Below are 23,303 nucleotides of genomic sequence, written 5' to 3'. Positions count from 1 at the left end.
TTAATACTGTGGGCCTCTGATTTCTGCCCATAATTATTCAAATTACTGTTCTCACCTTAAGTGTTCTTTTCACAATGTTTTTGTTGATGTAACCGCCACTTTTCTTGAGGTGTATCATGTCGAACTTAGGAATATTTCTGTCAAACTCTGAAATCTGTACAGAAGTTTGAACAGAACCCTTTATTTAATCCACAAGAGTAGCATACTCTTGTTCCATCAGCCATGACCAAGTAGCATACTCTTATTCCATCAGCCATGACCAAGTAGAAGTCTTAATAAATCCAGAAAGACCCATGGCATAATGAATAAAGGATTAGGTAAAAAATTCAGTTGGAAGTTACAGTCTTCTGAAGGTTGACGATTTCAATCCTAAATACAAGTGATACTAAGAATACAATTGCAAATTATTACTTAAGGCTTCTCTACCTCGTCATTGCTAATGGGATGAAAGCATGCGACCCGTGTGGATTAAATAAAATGTTCTGTTCAAAATTCCACGCAGATTCCTGAGTTTGACAAGATATACTTGAAGGCTGGAGTTTATATAAGCTGAAACGTTGTGCAAATAACACGGAAGATGAGAACAGTAGTTTGAATAATACAGAAGTGACAACAATATTAATTGGTTTATGAAGCTTAAGTTTTTATTTGTGAAATATTGCATTATACTTAATAAGCAATAGGTGTGTGTGTGTGTGTGTGTGTGTGAGAGAGAGAGCATTATGAGGCTTAAGAGTTAAGAAAGAAGGAGCTCCAAAAAAGATTGGGAATATCAAATATTTCAAAATTATAGGTTTATAAATTAGTATTCATTCTTAAACACCAATGAAGATCTTTTCTTTTGCAGCAAAATTCTGAAATATTTTCGTTTTTTTTCCCCCAAAATGAAACTTTTTTTCATAAAAAAATGTTTTTCGACTTACCGTAAAATTGCTTGTCGATGACATAATTGATCATGAGTATTGTGATAATAATTTTTCCAGACAATCGGATCTGGACTGGTGCTTTGACTATCTGTACTGGATATTTGGTCAGATGAGGCACTATCTGTCATAGAGGCTGGCTCAAAAGTTTCATCGTCTGAGACAGTCGTATTCAATAGAACCGGTTTTCTGGTTGTAACAAGCTGTACAAAAGAAAACCATTTTTTTTTTCAACTGATAAACTGTTAATTGTTAAAGGCAATTTAATATGGTGTTAAATAGTGAAAAAGACTGGTTAAGAAAGATCATATGTTACAAGAGAAAAGTGGAGTGGCACAGATCCAATCTAGAGAAAGGAATCTATGATGCAACTAATCACTTAGTGTGAAAATAAATATATATATATATCTATAAAAGTGAAAGTGTCTGTCTGTCCATGTGTGTGTGTCTGTGTACATTTCCCTATGCAATAACTCTGTCAATTTTCAGTCTACAGACTCAAAATTTGATATACCGGGTACTGAGAATTGGGAAAATTTTTGTAATCAGTTTTCGGACAGAAATTTGGCTGTTATTTGAGCTACCAATATATAAATGTATGTATGCATGTTTGCATGTCTGCCTAAAATTTTTGACAGAGGCGACGGATTTTCACAAGATCAGTATCGTTTTTAAGTTCGACCCTTCAGAACCTTCAGATGACAAATACCGAAAAATTGGTTAAAAACATTAATTTCTTCACCCTCAACTGGGCACTTTTCTACAGGAAGGGGTCGCTTTTTTCGCCAATATTTTCGAAAGTTATCCACTCTTTTCAATTGTCTAGCCTTAATTTAAACCTTGGCGGTGGTCGTAACAGCAAAGATGTCACATTTTTTTCACGTTCTTTTCCTCCTTCACGGTATGGGTTCGAGTCTGCCTTCCTACCACCACATTTTTTTTTTTTTTTGCTTAACACACACCTCCAAACACCCAAGTAATGCCGAGCAGCCATGCTAGCATATATATATATATTAGCAATACACATGAAAAAATTTAAATGACTTAAAATATTTCAATATTGGTATACATAGAAAGAGCTTGATGAGCTAAGAAAGAATCTTTTTAAATTTTAAAAATCTGATTAAAATTAAGGAAGTTATGACTATTTTTGTGCCTCACACGTTTGGATATTTTCCCTTCTTTAAGACCATATGCGTTTCGTCACATTTTTTACACTACTTTTTCAGTAAAAATGTACAAAAAACTTAAATCTAAACATAGGACCATTTAAAAATGAATATATTGCAATATTTCTTTTGTATTATTGTAGATTAACACCTTCTGTTTACCCCCCCCTTCTGACCCCCCCCCCTCCTCCAAAATGTGATTCTACCTTTTTAGGCAATTATGTACGAAATGCCATGAAAAACTTTAATGAAAGATAAACAAATTATTTTAGAATTTAATGTAAAATAATTCCCCATTACAGGTCATTCTAGCATTTTAGGGCAGTTAACTGTTTTTTTTTTTTTTATGGGAGATAAATCCTGTATGCTTTTTGCTTTATTTTTTTTAAGACGATTATGTGTGGTTTTAAGAGGGTTTCTATGCAATGAGAATATGGGGAGGGTTGCCATTCGGACTTTGAATTAATTGTAGGGCTAAGGAAAATTATGTGTGAACATACTAAAGACTTGACAGAAACAAAAACAACAAAAACAATATTGGGGGAGACCGGTTAGTTTCACAAAAATTTAATTTCAAATAAATATCTTACAGAAAGTTATATATATATATGTGTGTGTGTGTGTGTGTGTGTGTGTATTCGACGGGTAAATAAGTCAGTAAATGTTATATTTAGTTTTAATTTAATAAGAAACTGCGTTACGAAATTTCAAAGAAAATTCCATAAACTTGTTGATTTCTATTTTCGAGGTTGAAGGTGTTTATTCCATAGGCCGTTTATACTACGCTGGAGCAGGTTGTAAAAATACCTTTCGCTTAATAAGTAGAGAAAAAATAACGGGGTTTGTATTACTGTACACAGATTCGAAAAAGTTATCAAAAAGCAAATACATAACAAATGTTATCAAAGGCAAGATAAGTTACTTTTCTACCTAACTGGATATGGTTTTAGTGTTTTTATTTAATGTAACATGTTTATTCAGCTTGAAAAACATACAGTGCTTACCGATGTATTGGAAAGTTAAAAAAGGGCGGCTCTTTCACACGGTAAGTTTTGAAAAATGAGTTAAAAATAAAAAACAATAGTCAAAATACTGTTAAAAACCCACCGAATATATATCCGCCTATGTCACAGTAACATATATTGAGCAAGTTTCTAACAGTATTTTGTCTGGTTTTTCATTTATAACTCATTTTTGCAAACTTATCTCCTCAAAGAGAGAGTCGAGCGCCATTTTAAATTTTCGAATACATAGGTAAACACTTTTTCCGAGCTGAATAAACATGTTACATTAAATATAAACACTAAAAACATATCCAGTTAGGTAGAAAAGTAACTTATCTTTCCTTTGATAACATTTATTTGTTATATATTTGTTTTTGGACAACTTTTTCAAATCTATGTGTATAGTAATACAAACAAGATTTTCATACATCTTTTGATTTTGAAAAAACATTTGTGGCTGTTCGCAGTAAAACATTGTTTTAATTCACTGTTCAAAACTAATGCAGTGAATAAAAGTGCATGCAAGCTATATATCTAAAAAAGTTTATTTTGTTTTTTTTAACCATGTTTTTAAATTTGACCAGAAATGTGAGAAATTATAATGGATTCATAATGCCAAATTGGTTGGGATTGTTGTTGTTATACATTCTGAAAACCGAATAGTTCTAAACTAATGTTATTCTGATAACAAAATAGCTCTAATTAAACATAAGAACATTTATATTCATATTTTCATGTTTTTCTTAATTTGTTTGTGAATAAAAATTAAAGAATGCGTGTTGTTTATACTGTGCTATGACTAATACTACAGCTGCTGCTGCTGCTACTAATACTAAATTAATTTGACCAAACTCGAGAAATAGAAACATACTCAACATAGAATAATACTTTTAATTGATAAAGATAGTAAAAAGAATGATTTACTTACTAGTGGGTGTCCGATGAAATTTTTTTCAAAATGTTCGATACTCATCATTAAAGTCTTATTTTTAACATGACAAAAAAAGAAAGGGTCAAAAATATTTTGGACACTTGACAGAATTAAGATTAACACCTCTTCTAATTGTTTCCTAAATTTCATGACGAAATTCTTCATACAATCATGGTAGGGGCCTTTAGAAAACAGGGAGGGTCATTACAAAACCTTACCGAAAACGCCATTTTATGACGTTCACATTTTTATCACTTTATTTGCTTAAAACTCTTAAAATATTTAATGTAAATTCATATTTATTAATTCATTTGAAAGTATATTCATTTCCGAACAAAACAGTAGTAATTTGAAGACTTGAAGTGCTTTGGTTTGAAAAATATGGCTATTTTAGTAGAACTACCTTGAAATCTGTGATTATCCAAAGCGTTTTTTTCATTCGTATATATATATATATATATATATATATATATATATATATATATATATATATATATATATATATATATATATATATATTTTAATGAGTCACAACTTACAACAGCTTGATCCACTATAAAATGGATAAATGGCCAGTTGAATGTTGATGAATATTATGATAGGATTGAAAATAATATATGAATGAATAAAACTCAATGATTCAGGAGCATGTTTACACATATGCTGCCATTTATTCAATATAGAAAAGCCATGTTTTCTCTACCAGAGAGTTAAATTCATAAGCAGGTAATAATAATAAAAATAATATATATATATATATATATATATAGCCGTATTGTTGTAGGCATTCAAACAAAAATTAAAATGATATTGATTTGAGTCTGAAGGTTTTGAATCATGTGACCAGCAGAGCAATCACTGACGATTTCCATAAAAAAGGATGAAACACATCTGTGGATAAGAATTTAATAATATTCATTGTAATATTATTTAGCCCTGTTTTTCCATAAAGACAGGTGCTTTAAGAGAATTATAAAATTAGGCTGTCAAAAAGGATGAAACACATGTGTCTGTGAATGAGAGTCAGATTAATATTTATCTCTTTGTACTTAAGTATTTTCTTTTGACTTTCAATCCTAGTCTGAGTATTTGATGGTGTATAGTATTTAGTTCACTCAGATTCTATTGAAACCTTAGATCTAAAGTAGCCAGTCTAGCTGAGTTCTTATTAGTGTTTTATATAATTTGAATAACGTTGTCTGATTTGCTTTCCCATGTGAAATAGTTGTTGACAGAATAAATATTTTAGTTTGTTTTAGAAATTCTCAATCCATTTTAATGGACCATTTGTTAATTTTATTTAAGAATAATTATCTTTCTATTATGTGGATATATTTTGAAATATCATCTACATATAATGAGCAATCTATTTCATAGTTTACATTTTTTATACAATATTATTAATTCTAACATTAAACAGCACAACCATTAGTATAACTTATGCTATGCCTGTTTTAAGCATTGAGAACATGGACACCTTAAAAGATTTCTTATGAATGTAGACATTTTGCATCTTCAACTCCATTCTTCCATAATGCCATGTTTCCGTGTAGTTTCAGGTTTTTTCTAAAGAAAACTGTTGATATAGGTTTCTTTCAAATGGAAGTCTCATCACACTAAATAATTGATACTTAGTAATTTGGCTGTTGGCTACCAAATACTGGATCAATCTTGTTTATTGTTGCAATATGTATAATGAGGTATTCTCCCTGAAAGTTGGGAGATTCTATTTATAAACACTGCCGGTAGAAATTAATGAATCAAATTCACATTCTGTTATCAACCAATCAGAAACCAGTATTGCTCTATAAATTTTAAATCTTTTAGCACATAATTTTTTCATGTCAACACAAGAATTTTTTGCTCTTTGCTTGCAAAATTATAAAGTCCAGAACCTATACGCAACAGCTGCCTACTGAAAATTCTTCATCTCCAGAACTTGTAGAGAATAGCTATCCATCAGAAACTCTTCTGAAATTAAACGTGGCTTCCAATTCAAGTTTCATCGTTTTTTTTGCATATACAACAGATCAATAATATTGTCCTCAAATTTAGGATTGTTTGTAGAATCTTTATGGTATTGGAATCACTTACATTTTCCCACAAGTTTAATACTTTACTACTGAACTACATGTTGTGTTGTAGCTTTTGCTGAAATTTTCTAAGAGTTCACTTATTGAATACGATTTGTTATTGTTTTCTTATTTTTGAGTTTTTATTAGCAGTTTTGTGCAATATCTTTATTGTTAGTGGTTATTTTATCTTTTAATGAAATCCTTCAATGATGAATTGCTACATTTTTCAGATTGTTTTTACTTTTGCATCAGTATTCACCTCATTTACAAAGTTTGCCCGCTTTTTTCCTTCGGTTTTTCTTGTATTATTTATTTTATCCAAACTCTATAGTTTTTTAGTTTTTCTTTTTTTCAATTTTCTGCTATTGGATTTTTATCAAATTTCCTAAAAGCTGTGTGGTATTTATTGATAGTTTTTTACAATTAATAATTTGGAATGATCTTCTTGGTCCGAATTCAGGTTAGAGATTAGCTGATCTTGTGTTTTCTCTCTCAATCAGCTTCATGAAGATCCAATTAGTAGTTGTATCTTCAGGTTTAAAATCATTTAGTTCAAATATTATTAGGATATGAACGCGTCTACATTTATCTTCATTTGAAATATATAATAAGGTAAATGTATGAGTTGTTGGGTGCATATAGGTAGATGTTTTATTGTTGAAGAGAAAAAGGGTATCTGTCGATTAGTTAAATCTTTTGAGATTTTGCAATTTTCTTAGCAAAGGAGGAATTCTGTGTATGCTGACATTTTATTTTATTTTTATCTTTTTGCCACTTGAGTAGACTGTAGGATAAGCTGACTGTCAATAATTTACACAGATTTTGGTTGTGATCTTAATTTCTTACTGCATCTTTTACATTTATTCATATTTTTGTGATATCTACAATTTTTAGATTTATTTGTGATGGAGGAGGAAGGGGGATGAATTGCTAACCTTTATTATATATTTGTTAAAGTTTGAGGATTATTAAATATCTATAGGCATTTGTTTGATTAAATATCTATAGGCATTTGTTTGATTAAATATCTATAGGCATTTGTTTGATTAAATATCTATAGGCATTTGTTTGATTAAATATCTATAGGCATTTGTTTGATTAAATATCTATAGGCATTTGTTTGATTAAATATCTATAGGCATTTGTTTGATTAAATATCTATAGGCATTTGTTTGATTAAATATCTATAGGCATTTGTTTGATTAAATATCTATAGGCATTTGTTTGATTAAATATCTATAGGCATTTGTTTGATTAAATATCTATAGGCATTTGTTTGATTAAATATCTATAGGCATTTGTTTGATTAAATATCTATAGGCATTTGTTTGATTAAATATCTATAGGCATTTGTTTGATTAAATATCTATAGGCATTTGTTTGATTAAATATCTATAGGCATTTGTTTGATTAAATATCTATAGGCATTTGTTTGATTAAATATCTATAGGCATTTGTTTGATTAAATATATATAGGCATTTGTTTGATTAAATATCTATAGGCATTTGTTTGATTAAATATCTATAGGCATTTGTTTGATTAAATATTTATAGGCATTTGTTTGATTAAATATTTATAAAAATTGTTTAGATTTATCTGTCCATCTTTTTTAATGGATACGCTTCTCATATTTATAACATTTATCTTTTCCAAGGTACATAGAAACTTTCAAGTTGAATTGTCATCAAATTTAAATGAAAAATTCAATAAAAAAATAGAAAAGAGTTACGAGAGAAATGAGCAGAATGTTACCTTAAATGAACTTTTTGAATTGCAGTTTTCGCTTGGTTTACAGTTTTCGCTTGGTTTACAGTTTTCGCTTGGTTCCGATTTTTTATATTTGAGATTATTTGTCATATGTTGTTTTAAAGGCTGAACAAAAAAATATAAAAAAATATAGTTAATACTCAAGTCTTGACATATAAACATTTCATGTAGGCATAGTAAACGAGTAATTCATATATTAATTATATATTACATAAATATACACACACCTTATATAAATTATATGTAGTTATATATATAAATATATATACATATATTACATAAATATACACACACCTTATATAAATTATATGTAGTTATATATATAAATATATATACATATATTACATAAATATACACACACCTTATATAAATATATAGTTATATATATATAAATATACTAGACTACCTGTGACCCGTTGGGTCAGTATGTTATATTAGCTATGGAATTAATGTATGACTGTGACACTTGTGACGTAAAGAAAATAGTTTTTTGTGACATAATAGAAACATTTCTATGAAAGTATATTAAAATGAAAAAAGAATATAGATAGATTTCTATGAGTCGTTCAGTTTATAATTGTTTATTTTTAAAAATAAAAACTTACAGCCAGTGAATTATGTGGTTTGCCATACTTATAGGTAAATGTGCACTGAATAGATACCGGCACTTGATGTCGAGTGTGGACCCTGACCAAACATTGGTCTATTTAGCCTTGAAAAACTTTTTTAAACCAAAAAAAAAAAAAAAAAAAAATTTAAGCCCAAGAAAATGCCAAATTGAAAAATGGTAGTCACATTTAATTCGCATAGATAAGCAGCGACAACACCAGTGATCTGTCTAGACCAGACATACACAATTTTTATAAATTCTTGTAAAGTTAACTAAGAGTTTTTTAAAAAAGATCTTTTTTTACTGGATGTCTTCTGACACATGAATTTTGCACCCAAAAATCTCCGTGTCACGATACTTTATGAAAAGCATCTCCTGATGAAAAACATTACATTGCATCGTAGAATGAAATAAAATAAAAATAAATTTAAAATGAAGTAAAATAAAAACAAGCACCAAATACAATTATGAATGAAATTTACTCAAAGAAAAAAAAAGTTCAGAAATCCAAATCATATCCTTACATCATTTGTAGACATTTATGCTGACGACACTACCATTTATGGTACCACATCTAAGACAGTAAACGAGCAAGTTCTCTCCAATTCTCTCTCCTCTGATCTTGAGCACGTAGTACAATGGGGAAAGGAGTGGCTGGTTACTTTTAATGCATCTAAAACCAAGCTTCTCTCTTTACATCATCAACATTCTAATCCACATTTGTCATCAATTGAAATGAATTGCTCTCGTCTTCAGGAGGCCTCAAGTTTTGACAAGCTTCTGGGCTTGACCATTACTCCTGATCTTAAATGGAACACGTATATCAAATCTGTTGCCAAGGCCGCTGGAAAAATGGTGGGATCTTTCTATCGATCCAGTAGATATCTCACTGCTGATGCTATTCTCTATCTATATAAGAGCCAGGTACGTCCAAGGATGGAATACTGTTGCCACATCTGGGCAGGAGCTGCTAGAAAGGACTTGTCCTGCCTTGATAGAGTTCAAAATAGACTTCGTAGCTTCGTAGGAGATGTCCTTTTCTCCTCCTTGCAACCTCTATCTCACAGAAGAGATGTTGCGAGTTTGTCTCTGATGTATCGTTATTTTCATGGAAAGTGTTCAACTGAGCTTCAATCTATGGTCCCCCCTCGCCAAACTTTCACAAGAAACACTCGTCTAGCTGTAAACACTATCAATAATTTCCCCCACTCTTTATCTGTGCCTAAACCTAAACGTAGATTCCATGAACAAAGCTTCTTTCTTAGAACTGCACGCCTGTGGAATTGTCTTCCGTTTTCCTGCTTTCCGGCTGACTACAATATGGTTGTGTTCAAGTCTAAAGTAAATAAGTTCTTGATGGGCCGTTCCATATAGGTTATTAAATTTGCCAAATTTTCATTACTAATGATTACTATATTGACCAATTTCTACTGTACACTCTTTAACCCTTATCCTTGAGTGGCCTCTGGGCCTTGATAATGTGGTGATGCCTTTGTAAAAAAACAAAAACAAAAAAAAACAAAAAAAACATGCTCGATTATTTTGAGTTTAAAATCAATTTAGCATTTTCTTTGGCTTTTTATTATTATTTTTTATGGCCTGAAATAGACCAATGTTTGCGCAGGGTCCATACTCGTCATCAAGTACCCAGATACCACAATACTTAAAGTTAATTCAAATTTTGATATATCTTTTAATTTAATCGCGAAAAAAACAATTGGGACACTGCAAATGTACACAGTAAAACAATATGTTTTATTGTCAGGTTGATTATGTATGCATGCGTAACCGGAAGTCATAAACCGAATGTTGGGTTATAACACTCGTTACAAGGTCATTTGAGTTTTATAATTATATATATATATATATATATATAAAATCATATACTACATAAGTATACACAAACCTTATATAAATATATGGTTATAGATATAAATATATAAAGTTATGTATTACATAAATATACACACATCTTACATAAATCATATAGTTATATAATATATATATATATATATATATATATATATAGTAAGTTATAAAATGTATATGGCGATTAAGCTACACTGAATATTCCGCGTTTCATCCACTTTAGGATTCTTCAGTCTGAATGTTCAGTGTGAACCACAGAATTCGCGCATAAGCCTGAAGAATTCTAAAGTGGATGAAACGCGGAATATTCAGTGTAGCTTAATCGCCATATACATTTTATAACTTACTAACTAGCTCTACCTACGTATTGAGCACTTTTGAAGTAAATACTTAAAGCTTACGCATAAATCTATACTTTCGTATATTAATTTTATGTGAGTAAATTAAGTAGCTATATATATATATATATATATATATATATATATTACATAAATATACACACACCTTATATAAATATATAGTTACATGTATAACTATATATGGTTAAATATTACATAAATATCCACACATCTAATATATAAAAAAGGGAAAATGTGTGTTAGTTTGTGTGTTATGACGTCATAAGTCACCGTGGACATGACAGCTAGCATGTTAGCTTTTTTCACCTCTTCCTCTTTCGCGTTACAGGTTCAAGCCTGCATACTGCGGTTAATATTTTTTATTCATTCTGTATCTTTTTCCGGTTGCACAGGCACTCGTTGCCATTTTGATTGAAATAAAAGTTCATTTACATTTTGTTAGGGCTGAGGGTTGCTCAATATCCTTAGTATACCACCTCTTTCCACCCGAGCAATGCCGGGTTTCCATGCTAGTCTTATATAAATTATATATATAAATATATATAGTTATACTAGCTGTACCCGGCCACGCATTGCTGTGGCTCAGTTTGTTAAAATGGAACACATGTGAAAGTAGAGAAAAGTTTGATTCTTTTTTCAAGAGAATGTACAAATTATTTTTTTTTTTTTAACAGATGTTAAGAAAATAAACAGAAAAATACTTCCATCATTAATTATGCAAAAAAATAAATAAAATGTTGATTTAGTGTTTCAATATGCTTATAAATTACGATAAAACTTGCTGAGTATGCACTGTTTTACGGTTGTTGTAAAAATGGAACGGAAACTTAAATTTCGCTTCATTTTAATCTTTCTTAATTTTTTAATCGTGCCCACCCCCCAAACGAATATAATCAAAACAGTAACATTCAACAATTGTATTTTATGTATATAAAACACAAAATATTTATTAAAAAAAAAAAATTAAAAAAAAAAAAAAGTTAATAACGAAAGGGAAATAATTCCATTTTTAAACGAAAAAGTCAGTTTACCTAACTTACTGTATTAATGCTATTTTTTTTTAAGCAAGAAAAAAAAAAAGGTAAATATCCAGATACGCTACTACAGAACACGACCACTCTAATTTGTTTTTTTATAGGTAATTGAGGTCGCTGACAACGAATCTGATAGTCAAACTTGGGGCAAATTTACCGTTTGCATGGTATTTACCCCTGAACCCACAAACTTCTTTCCACCATTTTCCAGCTTCCGTTTATGCTACGCTGTAGCATAAACGTTTATGCACGCTGTAGCATAAACGACAGCTTCACCAAGCAAACTACGTTGGGGGGAGGGGATTTTTTTTTTCCAGGACATAGAATTTTCTAATTTTCAAAAATACATTATAGCGCTTTTTGGGTGGAAAATTTAAAATTATCTGAAAAAGAAATAAAATAAGAAAAGGAAAGCACACCAAGTTGGAGTAGGGGGGTGGGGGTAATTTATCTGTTTTTTTTTTTTTACCTGGAACATCGAATTTTCAAATTTTCCGTAAGTAAGGCACCGACATTTACCAATTAGAACACCATTTAACATTTTCCGAAGATTTTACTTTGTACATTGGGGGCACGAGCGGGGGGAGGGGGGGATGTTGGCACGCGCGCCCCAACATCACCCCCCCCCCAACAAATTAGAGTGGTCGGTGTTCTGTAGTAGCTATCTGGATATTTACCAAAAAAAAATATTTAGGTTTGGCTATAAATTCCTAAACTCACTTCACCCTAAATAATTTAGGTGACTGAAATAGGAATCTAATTGAATTTTTAATTTCCTGAATAGTATGCGAGAATTCATTTTTCTTCGAGTTATATCAAATACATTAATACGGACTTTAGGGGCTTTTTTCGTAATGTTACTATAAAAATTATTTTTTATTGTTACAAGTTACGATGGTTTAAAAAAAGCAAAAATAAATTTTTATTTACTACTGAAAACCATAATTTTAGTAAAGGTATTTTTTGTTTAAACAAAATAAAACATTTTCACTAAGAGTTAAGTAAAAATAATTAGTTCATTATATTCTGCGATCATTATTTGAAAAATACTGCAATTTTCATTAAAATTCGTAAATTTCCTGATTTTTGGTGAATTTTTAAGTAAAAGGGAGGAGTCAAAATGTGTATACACTTTGAGCGTCAGCATTCATTTTGCGACCACGTGTGGTTAATTTAAATTAAAGTTCAATCACATGGTTACATTATCAATAATCATGTAATTAAACCCATTGAAAATTTACCGATATTGTAAACACATTCTGTTTACATTAAGCCTGTAGTGTTTTTTTTTAGTGATGCAATGTTGTCAACTGAGATTTAAAAAAAACCCGCGAGATCAGGAGAAAGAAATGTCCAGAAAATCGCTAGATTTTTAACTTATCGTCTGAAATTTTCAAAAATCGCTAATCCCCCCCCCCCAAAAAAACTCCATAATGTTCCGTGCTTTCTCACTATGGGTTTGTATCACTGTACACATAGATTCGAAAAAGTTGTCAAAAAACAAATATATAACAAATAAATGTTATCAAAAGCAAGATAAGTTACTTTTCTACCTAACTGGATATATTTTTCGTGTTTTTATTCAATGTAACATGTTTATTCAGCTCGAAAACCATACAGTGTTTACCGATGTATTGGAACATTCAAGATGGAGTCTGATTCTCTCTTTAACACGGTAAGTTTGGGAAAAGATGTTATAAATAAAAAAACGGATAAAATACTGTTAAAAACTCGCTCAATACATGTTACTGTGACATAGGTTGACATATATTTGGCGGGTTTTTAATAATATTTTGTATAGTTTTTTATTCATAACACCTTTTTCCAAACTTACGGTGTTAAAGAGGGTGTGAGACGCCATCTTGAATTTTCGAATACATCGGTAAACACTGTATGTTTTTCGAGCTGAATAAATATGTTACATTGAATAAAAACACGAAAAATATATCCAGTTTGGTAGAAAAGTAACTTATCTTGCCTTTGATAACATTTATTTGTTATATATTTGTTTTTTGACAACTTTTTCGAATCTATGTGTACAGTAATACAAACCCGTTTTTTTTTTTTTTTTTTTTTTTTTTGCTGTTGTTTCTTGCTTTTTACACTTTTAGATCATATTTTAAACTAAACTTTGGAGGTTGGAATGCCCCCCCCCCCCACCTAAAATGTACTTGGAAAAATCGATTTTATAGTGAGATTTAGGATGGTTAGTCGAAAAAAAGGTGAAAAACAAAACAAATAATCAATAAATAATTGTTACCAAAGGCAATAAATGCTACTTTTTTTTACTTACATGAATGAGTTTATTTTATGTTTTAAGGTATTTTCAAGCGCTTTTCTTTATTTTTTAATAATCTAATGCGGGTGTGTGGGTACCACATACCTCCAGATTTTCTAGAATTTTCCGCTAGATTGTAAACGAAATCTCCAGATCTAGCAGGAAAACCGCTAAATTGTAACACTGGTCACGTGACAGGAAGCGGTAATAAATAATTGTCCCTAAATAAAAAAAATGGCCTCTCGGTACAAAGAAATTCACCTATTTATCATAGAAAAATTAAGTATAATGTTATAATTAAAAAGAAATATATAAAAACACACATGGATATAGTAAACATATTATACCAAAACGTGGAAGCCATCCGTCCAGTGGTTTTTTAGACAATTAATTCCGAATGAACCAACAGTTACATTTTTATATATATAGATATTACTTAAATATACACACACCTTATATAAATATATAGTTTTATATATAAAAATATAGTCATATATTACATAAATATACACACACACACACACATATATATATTACCTACATAAATATACACACACATTATACAAGGGCTCAACAATATTTTTCAGACACTTTGAAAAAAGTACTTCAAAGTGGTTACTAGTGCCAAAAACTTTGAAGATTGTAAGTACATAGTTGAGGAGTGAAAATCCACTACTAGTGTAATCATTTTTTTAATTTGGCTTTGATACTTTTAGTTTTTTGTGATTTTTGCAAAAACTTGCACAACACTATTTTTCGGACATGACAAAAAATCCTATTTTATTAAGAGCTATGTTCATGTATATGGTGTTGTATGCAAATTTTCTGCTTGAACACTTAGCTATCATCATTAGAATCAATTATTTCTTCTTTTCTACTGGCAAAACAATTAAGTTTAATGAGGTAAAATGCATTGAAAAGAAGTCGTTTGCTTGGCACGGAAGAAGCGGGAAGATGGCCTCAGCATCAGAATGGATCGCCATGGATTTGAAGCTGTCGAAATCAATGGTCGAATACATGCTGAAGACAAACTTCGAACGGAAAAAGAAGAGAGGACGGAAAAGATCAATTGGCAAGAGGACTGAAAGGAGAATGAAGAGGGCTGTGACATGGCTTTTGACATCTGGAGAAAAAGTTACAGCAAGAAAAGTGAAGGAGAAATGTGAATTGGATGGAAACATCCGAACAGTACAAAGAACGCTGCATAGGATTGGTTTGAAGTATGCAAAGGCTAAAAGAAATACACTAACAAAGAAACACAAAGGAGCAAGATGGTTAACAAAGCATGTTGACTTTAAGAAGGTTATATTTACTGATGAGAAGTGTTTCAAGTTTGATGGGTTTGATGGATGGTGTACTTGGTTGAGAAGGGGTGAGCCTGTTCTACGACAGAGAGGAGGAGGAGGAGGAGGAGGAGTTATGGTTTGGGGTATGATCTTTGTTAATGGAAATATATGGTTGAAGTGGCTGAAAGGTCGACAGAACAGCAAAAGCTACAAACAGTTGCTGGATGAGAAAGCCTTACCAAGGATAAGAAGAGAGACGGGGGAATGATTTCATTCTACATCAAGACAATTGTAGCATCCATGTGTCAAAACTCATGAAAGAATGGATGGCTAAAGTGAATATGACTACTTTAGGATGGCCTGCAAGAAGCCCAGATCTAAATTTAATGGAAAATGTTTGAAAAATATTTGCGCAACTTGTCTATGATGGACCTGAAATAACGGAGGAGGCTCAACTATGGGAACGAATACTAAATGCCAAAAAACAACTAATAGAAACACGTAGAGATGTTATTGTGCATATGTTTGATCATTATGAAGAGAGATTGATAAAAGTTATTGAAAAAAAAGGTGATATTATAGACTATTAACAGTTTTTCAAGGATGTCCGAAAAATAATGTTGCGTGTGTTTTGTAAAAAATGATGAAGATGAAATATTTTTCCTTACCTAATCGATTTTCTTCCATTTTTCTTACAGGCATTGTCTTTATATGTTTATGCTAATCTATTGAAGGAATTTTGCCATTCTATGATACTAGGAAAGTCGAATACTAAAGTGTCCGAAAAATATTGTCGGGCACTTGTATAAATATTTATAGTTATATTACATAAATAAACACACATCTTATATAAATTATATATATATATATATATATTACATAAATACACGCACACATAAATTATATATATAAATATAAGTAGTAAAATATTACATAAATATACACACGTTTTACATGGTAAGTATTTACAAAATCATGCAGTATTTCTTTTTATTTAGAAACTCTTATTAAGTGAATAATAGAAACACCTATTAAATATTATATAAACATTGGATGCATCTTTACAATTAGATAATTGCAATAAAAAACAATGTTTTGTTTTGTTTTTAAACAGATCAATTTGGAGGGTGGCTACTTCAATGGTAAAAATTACCCCCTAGAATTTTCATAGCATACAAGTAGTTTTTTGTGGCTTTAAAAATATTTTATTTAAAATTATTTTTTTTTTTACTGACGAGCCATGGCTCATCATGGCCCAAAGGCCACTCAAGGTCAAAATGGTTTGTGTAAGGTGTAAGATGAGACAACCAAGTAGAGAATTACAGACCATGGTTGAATCTGGTCTGAAAAGTTTTTTTAGAACAAAATGTGCAAGAATTTTTTTTTTTTTTTACATTATTTCAATTTTAAGCAACGTGAAACATGAAATATAATTTTGATGTAAGAAAAATATCTGCATTCACTTTATCTTATGGCATATCATTCCTTATTTGAAAAGGTTTTGAAAGCAAAATAACTTTTGTAAAGGATTCATCATATACAAATAAGTTAACACAAGTTGTGAAGGTTCATATCTTTCCCAACATTTTTGATATGCAGTGTTTCTGATAAAAAATGAATGGAGAAGAACCCACAATAGATTTGATAGGATTTGAACTTGGCATAGCTGATTCCATGGACATGAAGTTATCCATTAGGCCAACAAGAACTCCTTTCTCCAAGTTTGATTGGATCGTGCATTATAAGCTACTTTCTCCACTGTGTGTCAGGCATTAAAGTAGCAATACACATGAAAAAATTTAAATGACTTAAAATATTTCAATATTGGTATACATAGAAAGAGCTTGATGAGCTAAGAAAGAATCTTTTTAAATTTTAAAAATCTGATTAAAATTAAGGAAGCTATGGCTATTTTTGTGCCTCACACGTTTGGATATTTTCCCTTCTTTAAGACCATATGCGTTTCATCACATTTTTTACACTACTTTTTCAGTAAAAATGTCATATTTTTGTTAAAACACAAGATTAAGTAATGAAATTTACCATATAAAGTGTATTTTTGTACAAGGAATCAGAATATGCGACTGAAAATCTCCAAAAGTTCATGGTTTCCAAATAATCTGCAGTAAATGTGCATAAATTTGCTGCAATTCCTTAAAAATGCCATGTATCCATAAACAGAAAAGAAGTTGGAGAACTCAAAGTTGAATTGCAATGTGCTTTATGTACAAAAAACTTAAATCTAAACATAGGACTATTTAAAAATGAATATATTGCAATATTTCTTTGGTATTATTGTAGATTAACACCTTTTGTTTACCCCCCCAACCCCTTCTGACCCCCCCCTCTTCCAAAATGTGATTCTACCATTTTAAGCAATTATGTATGAAATGCCATGAAAAACTTTAATGAAAGATAAACAAATTATTTTAGAATTTAATGTAAAATAATTCCCCATTACAGGTCATTCTAACATTTTAGGGCAGTTAATCGTTTTTTTTTTTATGGGAGATAAATCCTGTATGCTTTTCGTTTTTTTTAAGACGATTATGTGTGATTTTAAGAGGGTTTTTATGCAATGAGAATATGGGGAGGGTTGCTATTCGGACTGTGAATTAATTGTAGGGCTAAGGAAAATTATGTGTGAACACACTGAAGACTTGACAGAAACAAAAACAACAAAAACAATATAAGAGGGGAGTGGGTTAGTTTCACAAAAATTTAATGTAAAATAATTCACCATTTTCAGGCCATTCTAGCATTTTAGGACAGTTAACCAATTTATTTTTATGGGAGATAAATCATGTGCATTTTTCTTTAAGGAAGGATCTATTTTATTGGGGGAGGGAAGTTTGCCACTCTGAATTAGACAAAATACTGTTAGAAACTCGCTCAATATACTGTGACATAGGCTGACATATATTTGGTGGGTTTTTAACAGTATTTTGTATGTTTTTTTATTTTTAACTCCTTTTCTCAGACTTACCATGTCAAAAAGAGAGTCGGGCGCCATTTTTAATTTTCCAATACATCGGTAAACACTGTATGTTTTTCGAGCTGAATAAACATGTTACATTAAATAAAAACACTAAAAAAATAACCAGTTAGGTAGAAAAGTAACTTATCTTGCCTTTGATAACATTTATTTGTTATATATTTGTTTTTTGACAACTTTTTCAAATCTATGTGTATAGTAATACAAACAAGATTTTGATACATCTTTTGATTTTGAAAAAACATTTGTGGCTGTTCGCAGTAAAACATTGTTTTAATTCGCTGTTCAAAACTAATTCAATGAATAAAAGTGCATGCAAGCTATATATCTAAAAAAGTTTATTTTGTTTTTTTTAACCATGTTTTTAAATTTGACCAGAAATGTGAGAAATTGCAACAGATTCATAATGCCGAATTGGTTGGGATTGTTGTTATTATACATTCTGAAAACCGAATAGTTCTAAACTAATGTTATTCTGATAACAAAATAGCTCTAATTAAACATGTAAGAACATTTATATTCATATTTTCATTTGTTTCTTAATTTGTTTTTGAATAAAATTAAAGAACGCGTGTTGTTTATACTGTGCTATTGCTAATACTACAGCTGCTGCTGCTGCTAATACTAACTTCATTTGTCCAAACTCGAGAAATAGAAACGGTTTTTTTTTTGGGGGGGGGGGGGTAGTTCCTTTTAAAGTATTATCAATTACCGTGGTCTTACTTAACATACAATAATACTTTTAATTGATAAAGTTAGTAAAAAGATTGATTTACTTACTAGTGAGTGTTCTGAAGAATTTTTTTTTTAAAATGTTCGATACTCGTCATATTAAAGTCCTATTTTTAACACAACAAAAAAAAGAAATGGTCAAAAATATTTCAGACACTTGACAGTAATAAGATTAACATATCTTCTGATTGATTCCCAAATTTCATGACGAAATTCTTCATACAATCACGGTACGAGCCTTTAGAAGTCAGTGGGGGTCTTTACAAAATTTTTCCAAAAACACCATTTTATGACGTTCACATTTTTATCACTTTATTTGCTTAAAACTCTTAAAATATATAATGTACATTCATATTTATTAATTCATTTGAAAGTATATTTATTTCCGAACAAAACAGTAGTATTTTGAAGACTTAAAGTGCTTTGGTTTAAAAAATATGGCTATTTTAGTAGAACTACCTTGCACTCTGTGATTATCCAAAGCATTTTATCATCCATGTGATTAAAGACCTTTCAAGTTGCAGATGCTATTTAGTTACGTCAACTGAAAACAAATCAACACAAACCCTTACTATTCCATATATAGAAATAAACCGACGGATTCATACCTTCTTACATTTACTACACAATATATCTCATTAGTTCACTGATATTCAGCAAAATTCCAATTTTCTGATATTTGAAAAATGGAAGCAGAGAGAGTGGGGTTACTTACCTTCTTTACCAAACAAATGACATCATTAAATGTAACAAACAATCCATGTTCTTTCGGACATTCAAAATACTGTTTCCCATCAAAACATCCATTATTTACCCCAACTGGAAAAGACATAAGAGAAATGAAATATTAATATAGACAATAAAAATTGTAATATCTCACTAAAATATTATACAAAAAAAGGAAACAAATTCTTACCAAAAAAAGTCCTTGAACAATACAAAAAATTTTGGCTTATAGAGAAGCGTATTCCTAATTAAATTAATTTCTTCATTTAAATGAAGTTATATTTTTTGCAATAAAGCATCTGTCAAGTTAAAATCAAGATGAGTCTAGAAAGTGTATGTCGTCTCAATATATTTAAGAACTATACTAAAGTTATTTATCCCCAAATTATACTGGCAACAAGAGAATAAACTCTTCAATTTTTAAGTATAAAAAAAAATGTGCAGCATGCATGTATGAGATTTAAAATAGAAGTTGCTCTCTTTCTTTGCAATGGCTTAAATGTTCTACTTAAGCTCTACAGTTTTACATGTTTTTGTTTTCACTTTGCATAAACAATGCATTCTCTACTATTATATAAAAGGGACTTGGTGTGTATGCCTGTGTGAGTTCGTTCCCTATCGACTCGAAAACCGCTGGGTCGATTTTTATGAAATTTCACATAAAGGTACTTTATGTACTTAGCAGTGTTCTTAGCTAGGTTTTTTTTTTATCAGAATGTCTTTGATAAGTATTGATAATCGAAATATCTGATAAATAAAGGAACAGGTGATTTTAGCCAATGTTAGCACCTTACACAGCCGAACATAACAAATGTATTTAGGAAGTTTTATTACCACACAAGTTGAAAGGTCCAACATATAAAATCAACAGTAGGTTCTTTGATATGATGTGAGTGTGCTCGAAATGAATGTTTTTGTTTAAAGTACAATTGCATCATGATACTTGACTTTTTCATTTTAAATTTAAATTCAAACCATTATCACTGCACAACCAGTAATGCCAGGCATATAAAATCAACAGTAGGTTCTTTGATATGACTGGGGCGCACTGAAAATGGATGTTTCTGTTTAGAGTACAACTGACGCATGATACTTGACATTTACATTTTAAACTTTAATGCAAGCCATTATATTTAATAAAATTTCATAAAATCAACAGTAGATTCTCTATACTACATGGTATGTGTTGTGGATCAAGTCACAACACTGCATCTGAAGCTTCCTACTGGTACACCAACTAGAGCAATCAATCGATTTGATTGAAAAATGTATGATGTCACTGATTTCAGTGACAGTAAAAATATAGGAGTGTGCCTCATTATCCAAGTACATAAATTGGAATATCAAATATTCTAATGTTACATATAGATTCAGAAATAATGGTAACACTTGCTAAGGCACTTTTGAGACCTATCTGGTGAAGTATTTAAAAGGATATCATATTCTTATTATATATTTGGTGTGATTGTAGGTATTTTTTTTATATCTATGTTGTATTTTTTTGATGTGGAAATATTAATTAAAAATAAAAGATATTCGAACAGAAAGGCCAATAAATAAGTGTTGGCTAAATAACCTATAAAATAGCGAGAAAAAAAGTATGTTATCAATTGTAATATCGCTATATATATATATATATATATGCTATTTAATTTAATAAATTCAAAACATAAATATTTTTGAAAATAGACCAATTTAGTTTACTCTCCAATCATACGTGCTTCTTAACAGAAAAGATTTTTAGTTATTTTAAATATGATGTAATTAATGTATATTTTGAGTTACATTTTTAAAAGATTTATTTTGAGTGTTTTTTTCATTTAAAGACACATAATTACATAGAAAGTTGGTTACATCAAAATGAATCAACTTCAATATATTGTACAGATTTCAGAAAAGAGAAAGGATATATATATATATATATATATATATATAAAGATAGCAATACAATCATTATATATATATATATATATATATATATATATATATATATATATATAATGATTGTATTGCTGTCTTTCCTAGATGTTAATCCAATGCAAGTCATGTTTATAAAATAGTACTCAATAATAAGTAGAGCTGTATTATTGTATAATTTTCTTTATTTATACAAATATCATTGGTTATATGTGTTTTAGCTGTGATTTCTTTCAAAATCAAGCATCATCAAGAGTAGTCTCAACTGTTGAGAGAGAGAGAGAGAGAGAGAGAGAGAGAGAGAGAGAGAGAGAGAGAGAGAGAGAGAGAGATGAACAGACTATGTAGCAGAATTTTATTCTGTATGGATTTATCATACATTGCAAGGAACTTAAAATGTTTTGTTAAAAATATCAATTAAAGATGAATCAAAGACCTCAAGAAAATAAAAATTAAATAAAATATTAAAAATTTGTAATGACTTACCTGGGGCATCAAGTTCTAAGCCAATAAACACTGTATTGGGTGAACCAATTTTATTAAGATGACCAATATAACGGATATATCCAGTACGATCCCCCCGAACAACTATATGATCATTTAGTCGTACATAAAAATTGGGGCTGGAAAAAAAAGTTTATTTTTATTACACAAATATAGACACATATATAAGAAAATGATATATTCAACAATAATATCACAAACTAAGTTCAATATTATGTTTATTTCAATGAAGTGAACTTTAAATTTGAAAAGATACACTTCAACAAATTGTAATAAATGATGCATTTCTCTTATTTAAAAAAACATACAAAGAAACAAGAACACAGATGATGTTTTAAAAAATTCTATATATAAAATTGTAATTATATTCTGAAACTTCATTGCTCAAAATATTTGGATAAGTACATTTCATTTTAATTCTAGGTGCGTACATGGAAATATAAAAAGAAATGAATGAAGATGAGAAAAAGAATTTAAAAATCTTATTAAATTTATTTGCGAAACAAAATTGAACAAAAAACAAAACCAGGACAATGTGGATTGGAAACAGAAACAGACAAAAGGTGAGAAATAAAATGCAAGGGTGTTTTTCAAGTTATCAAAAAGTCACAGTAAAGCACAAAAATCCTTATATACAAAGGAATATTTCTAACAATAAAAAAAAGTAATGCCTCCTATTTTTATTCCACCTGAATGGATCAGAGGGGAGCAAGTTGCATTGTTATGATGACTGAACTCATGTATTCATGACTTGAAAGTTTCATCCCTCTGACAAAATATATTGACGGTGTGAGACGTTAAGAAAGCAACTCTCTTATGAACGTGTGAGAAGCAGAGATGCGTCATTGAATTCCTGGTAAAAGTGCATTGAGGATGGTTGTGACTATGTAGAAAAATAAATTCTGGAGTACAAAAGGTCGCTTGTTTTAATGACTCCTGTTTTTGTAGCTCTTTAACTTTTTGAATTAAAAAAAATAGGAGGCTTTACTTTTGAAACAACTCTTGTATGCCCATGCATACCCATAATTTGTTGGCAAAAGTGCATTGAAAATGATGGTGTCTATATAAATTCTTCAGCATAAAAAGGTTTTTGTTTTAATGGTACCACTCACGTTTTCTTAGC

The 23,303-nt window shown here is 30.0% G+C and overlaps 1 protein-coding gene across 1 annotated transcript in view; it reads right to left on the bottom strand.

Annotated features, from left to right (window-relative positions):
- LOC145247390 (uncharacterized) overlaps positions 1-23,303 on the bottom strand; it is a 195,583-nt gene that overhangs the window by 5,023 nt on the left and 167,257 nt on the right. The window contains exons 9-12 of the mRNA XM_080109091.1: positions 22,163-22,299; positions 19,749-19,852; positions 7,856-7,975; positions 924-1,126 (exon numbers count right to left, since the gene is read on the bottom strand). Coding sequence (XP_079965217.1) covers positions 924-1,126; positions 7,856-7,975; positions 19,749-19,852; positions 22,163-22,299 — 564 coding nt within the window. The remainder of the gene's footprint in view (positions 1-923; positions 1,127-7,855; positions 7,976-19,748; positions 19,853-22,162; positions 22,300-23,303) is intronic.

The sequence above is a fragment of the Euprymna scolopes genome, chromosome 25, assembly GCF_053919585.1.
Source record: "Euprymna scolopes isolate OS-2025 chromosome 25, ASM5391958v1, whole genome shotgun sequence".
Classification (NCBI taxonomy): domain Eukaryota; kingdom Metazoa; phylum Mollusca; class Cephalopoda; order Sepiida; family Sepiolidae; genus Euprymna; species Euprymna scolopes.
This window is presented reverse-complemented; position numbering and strand designations above follow the sequence as displayed.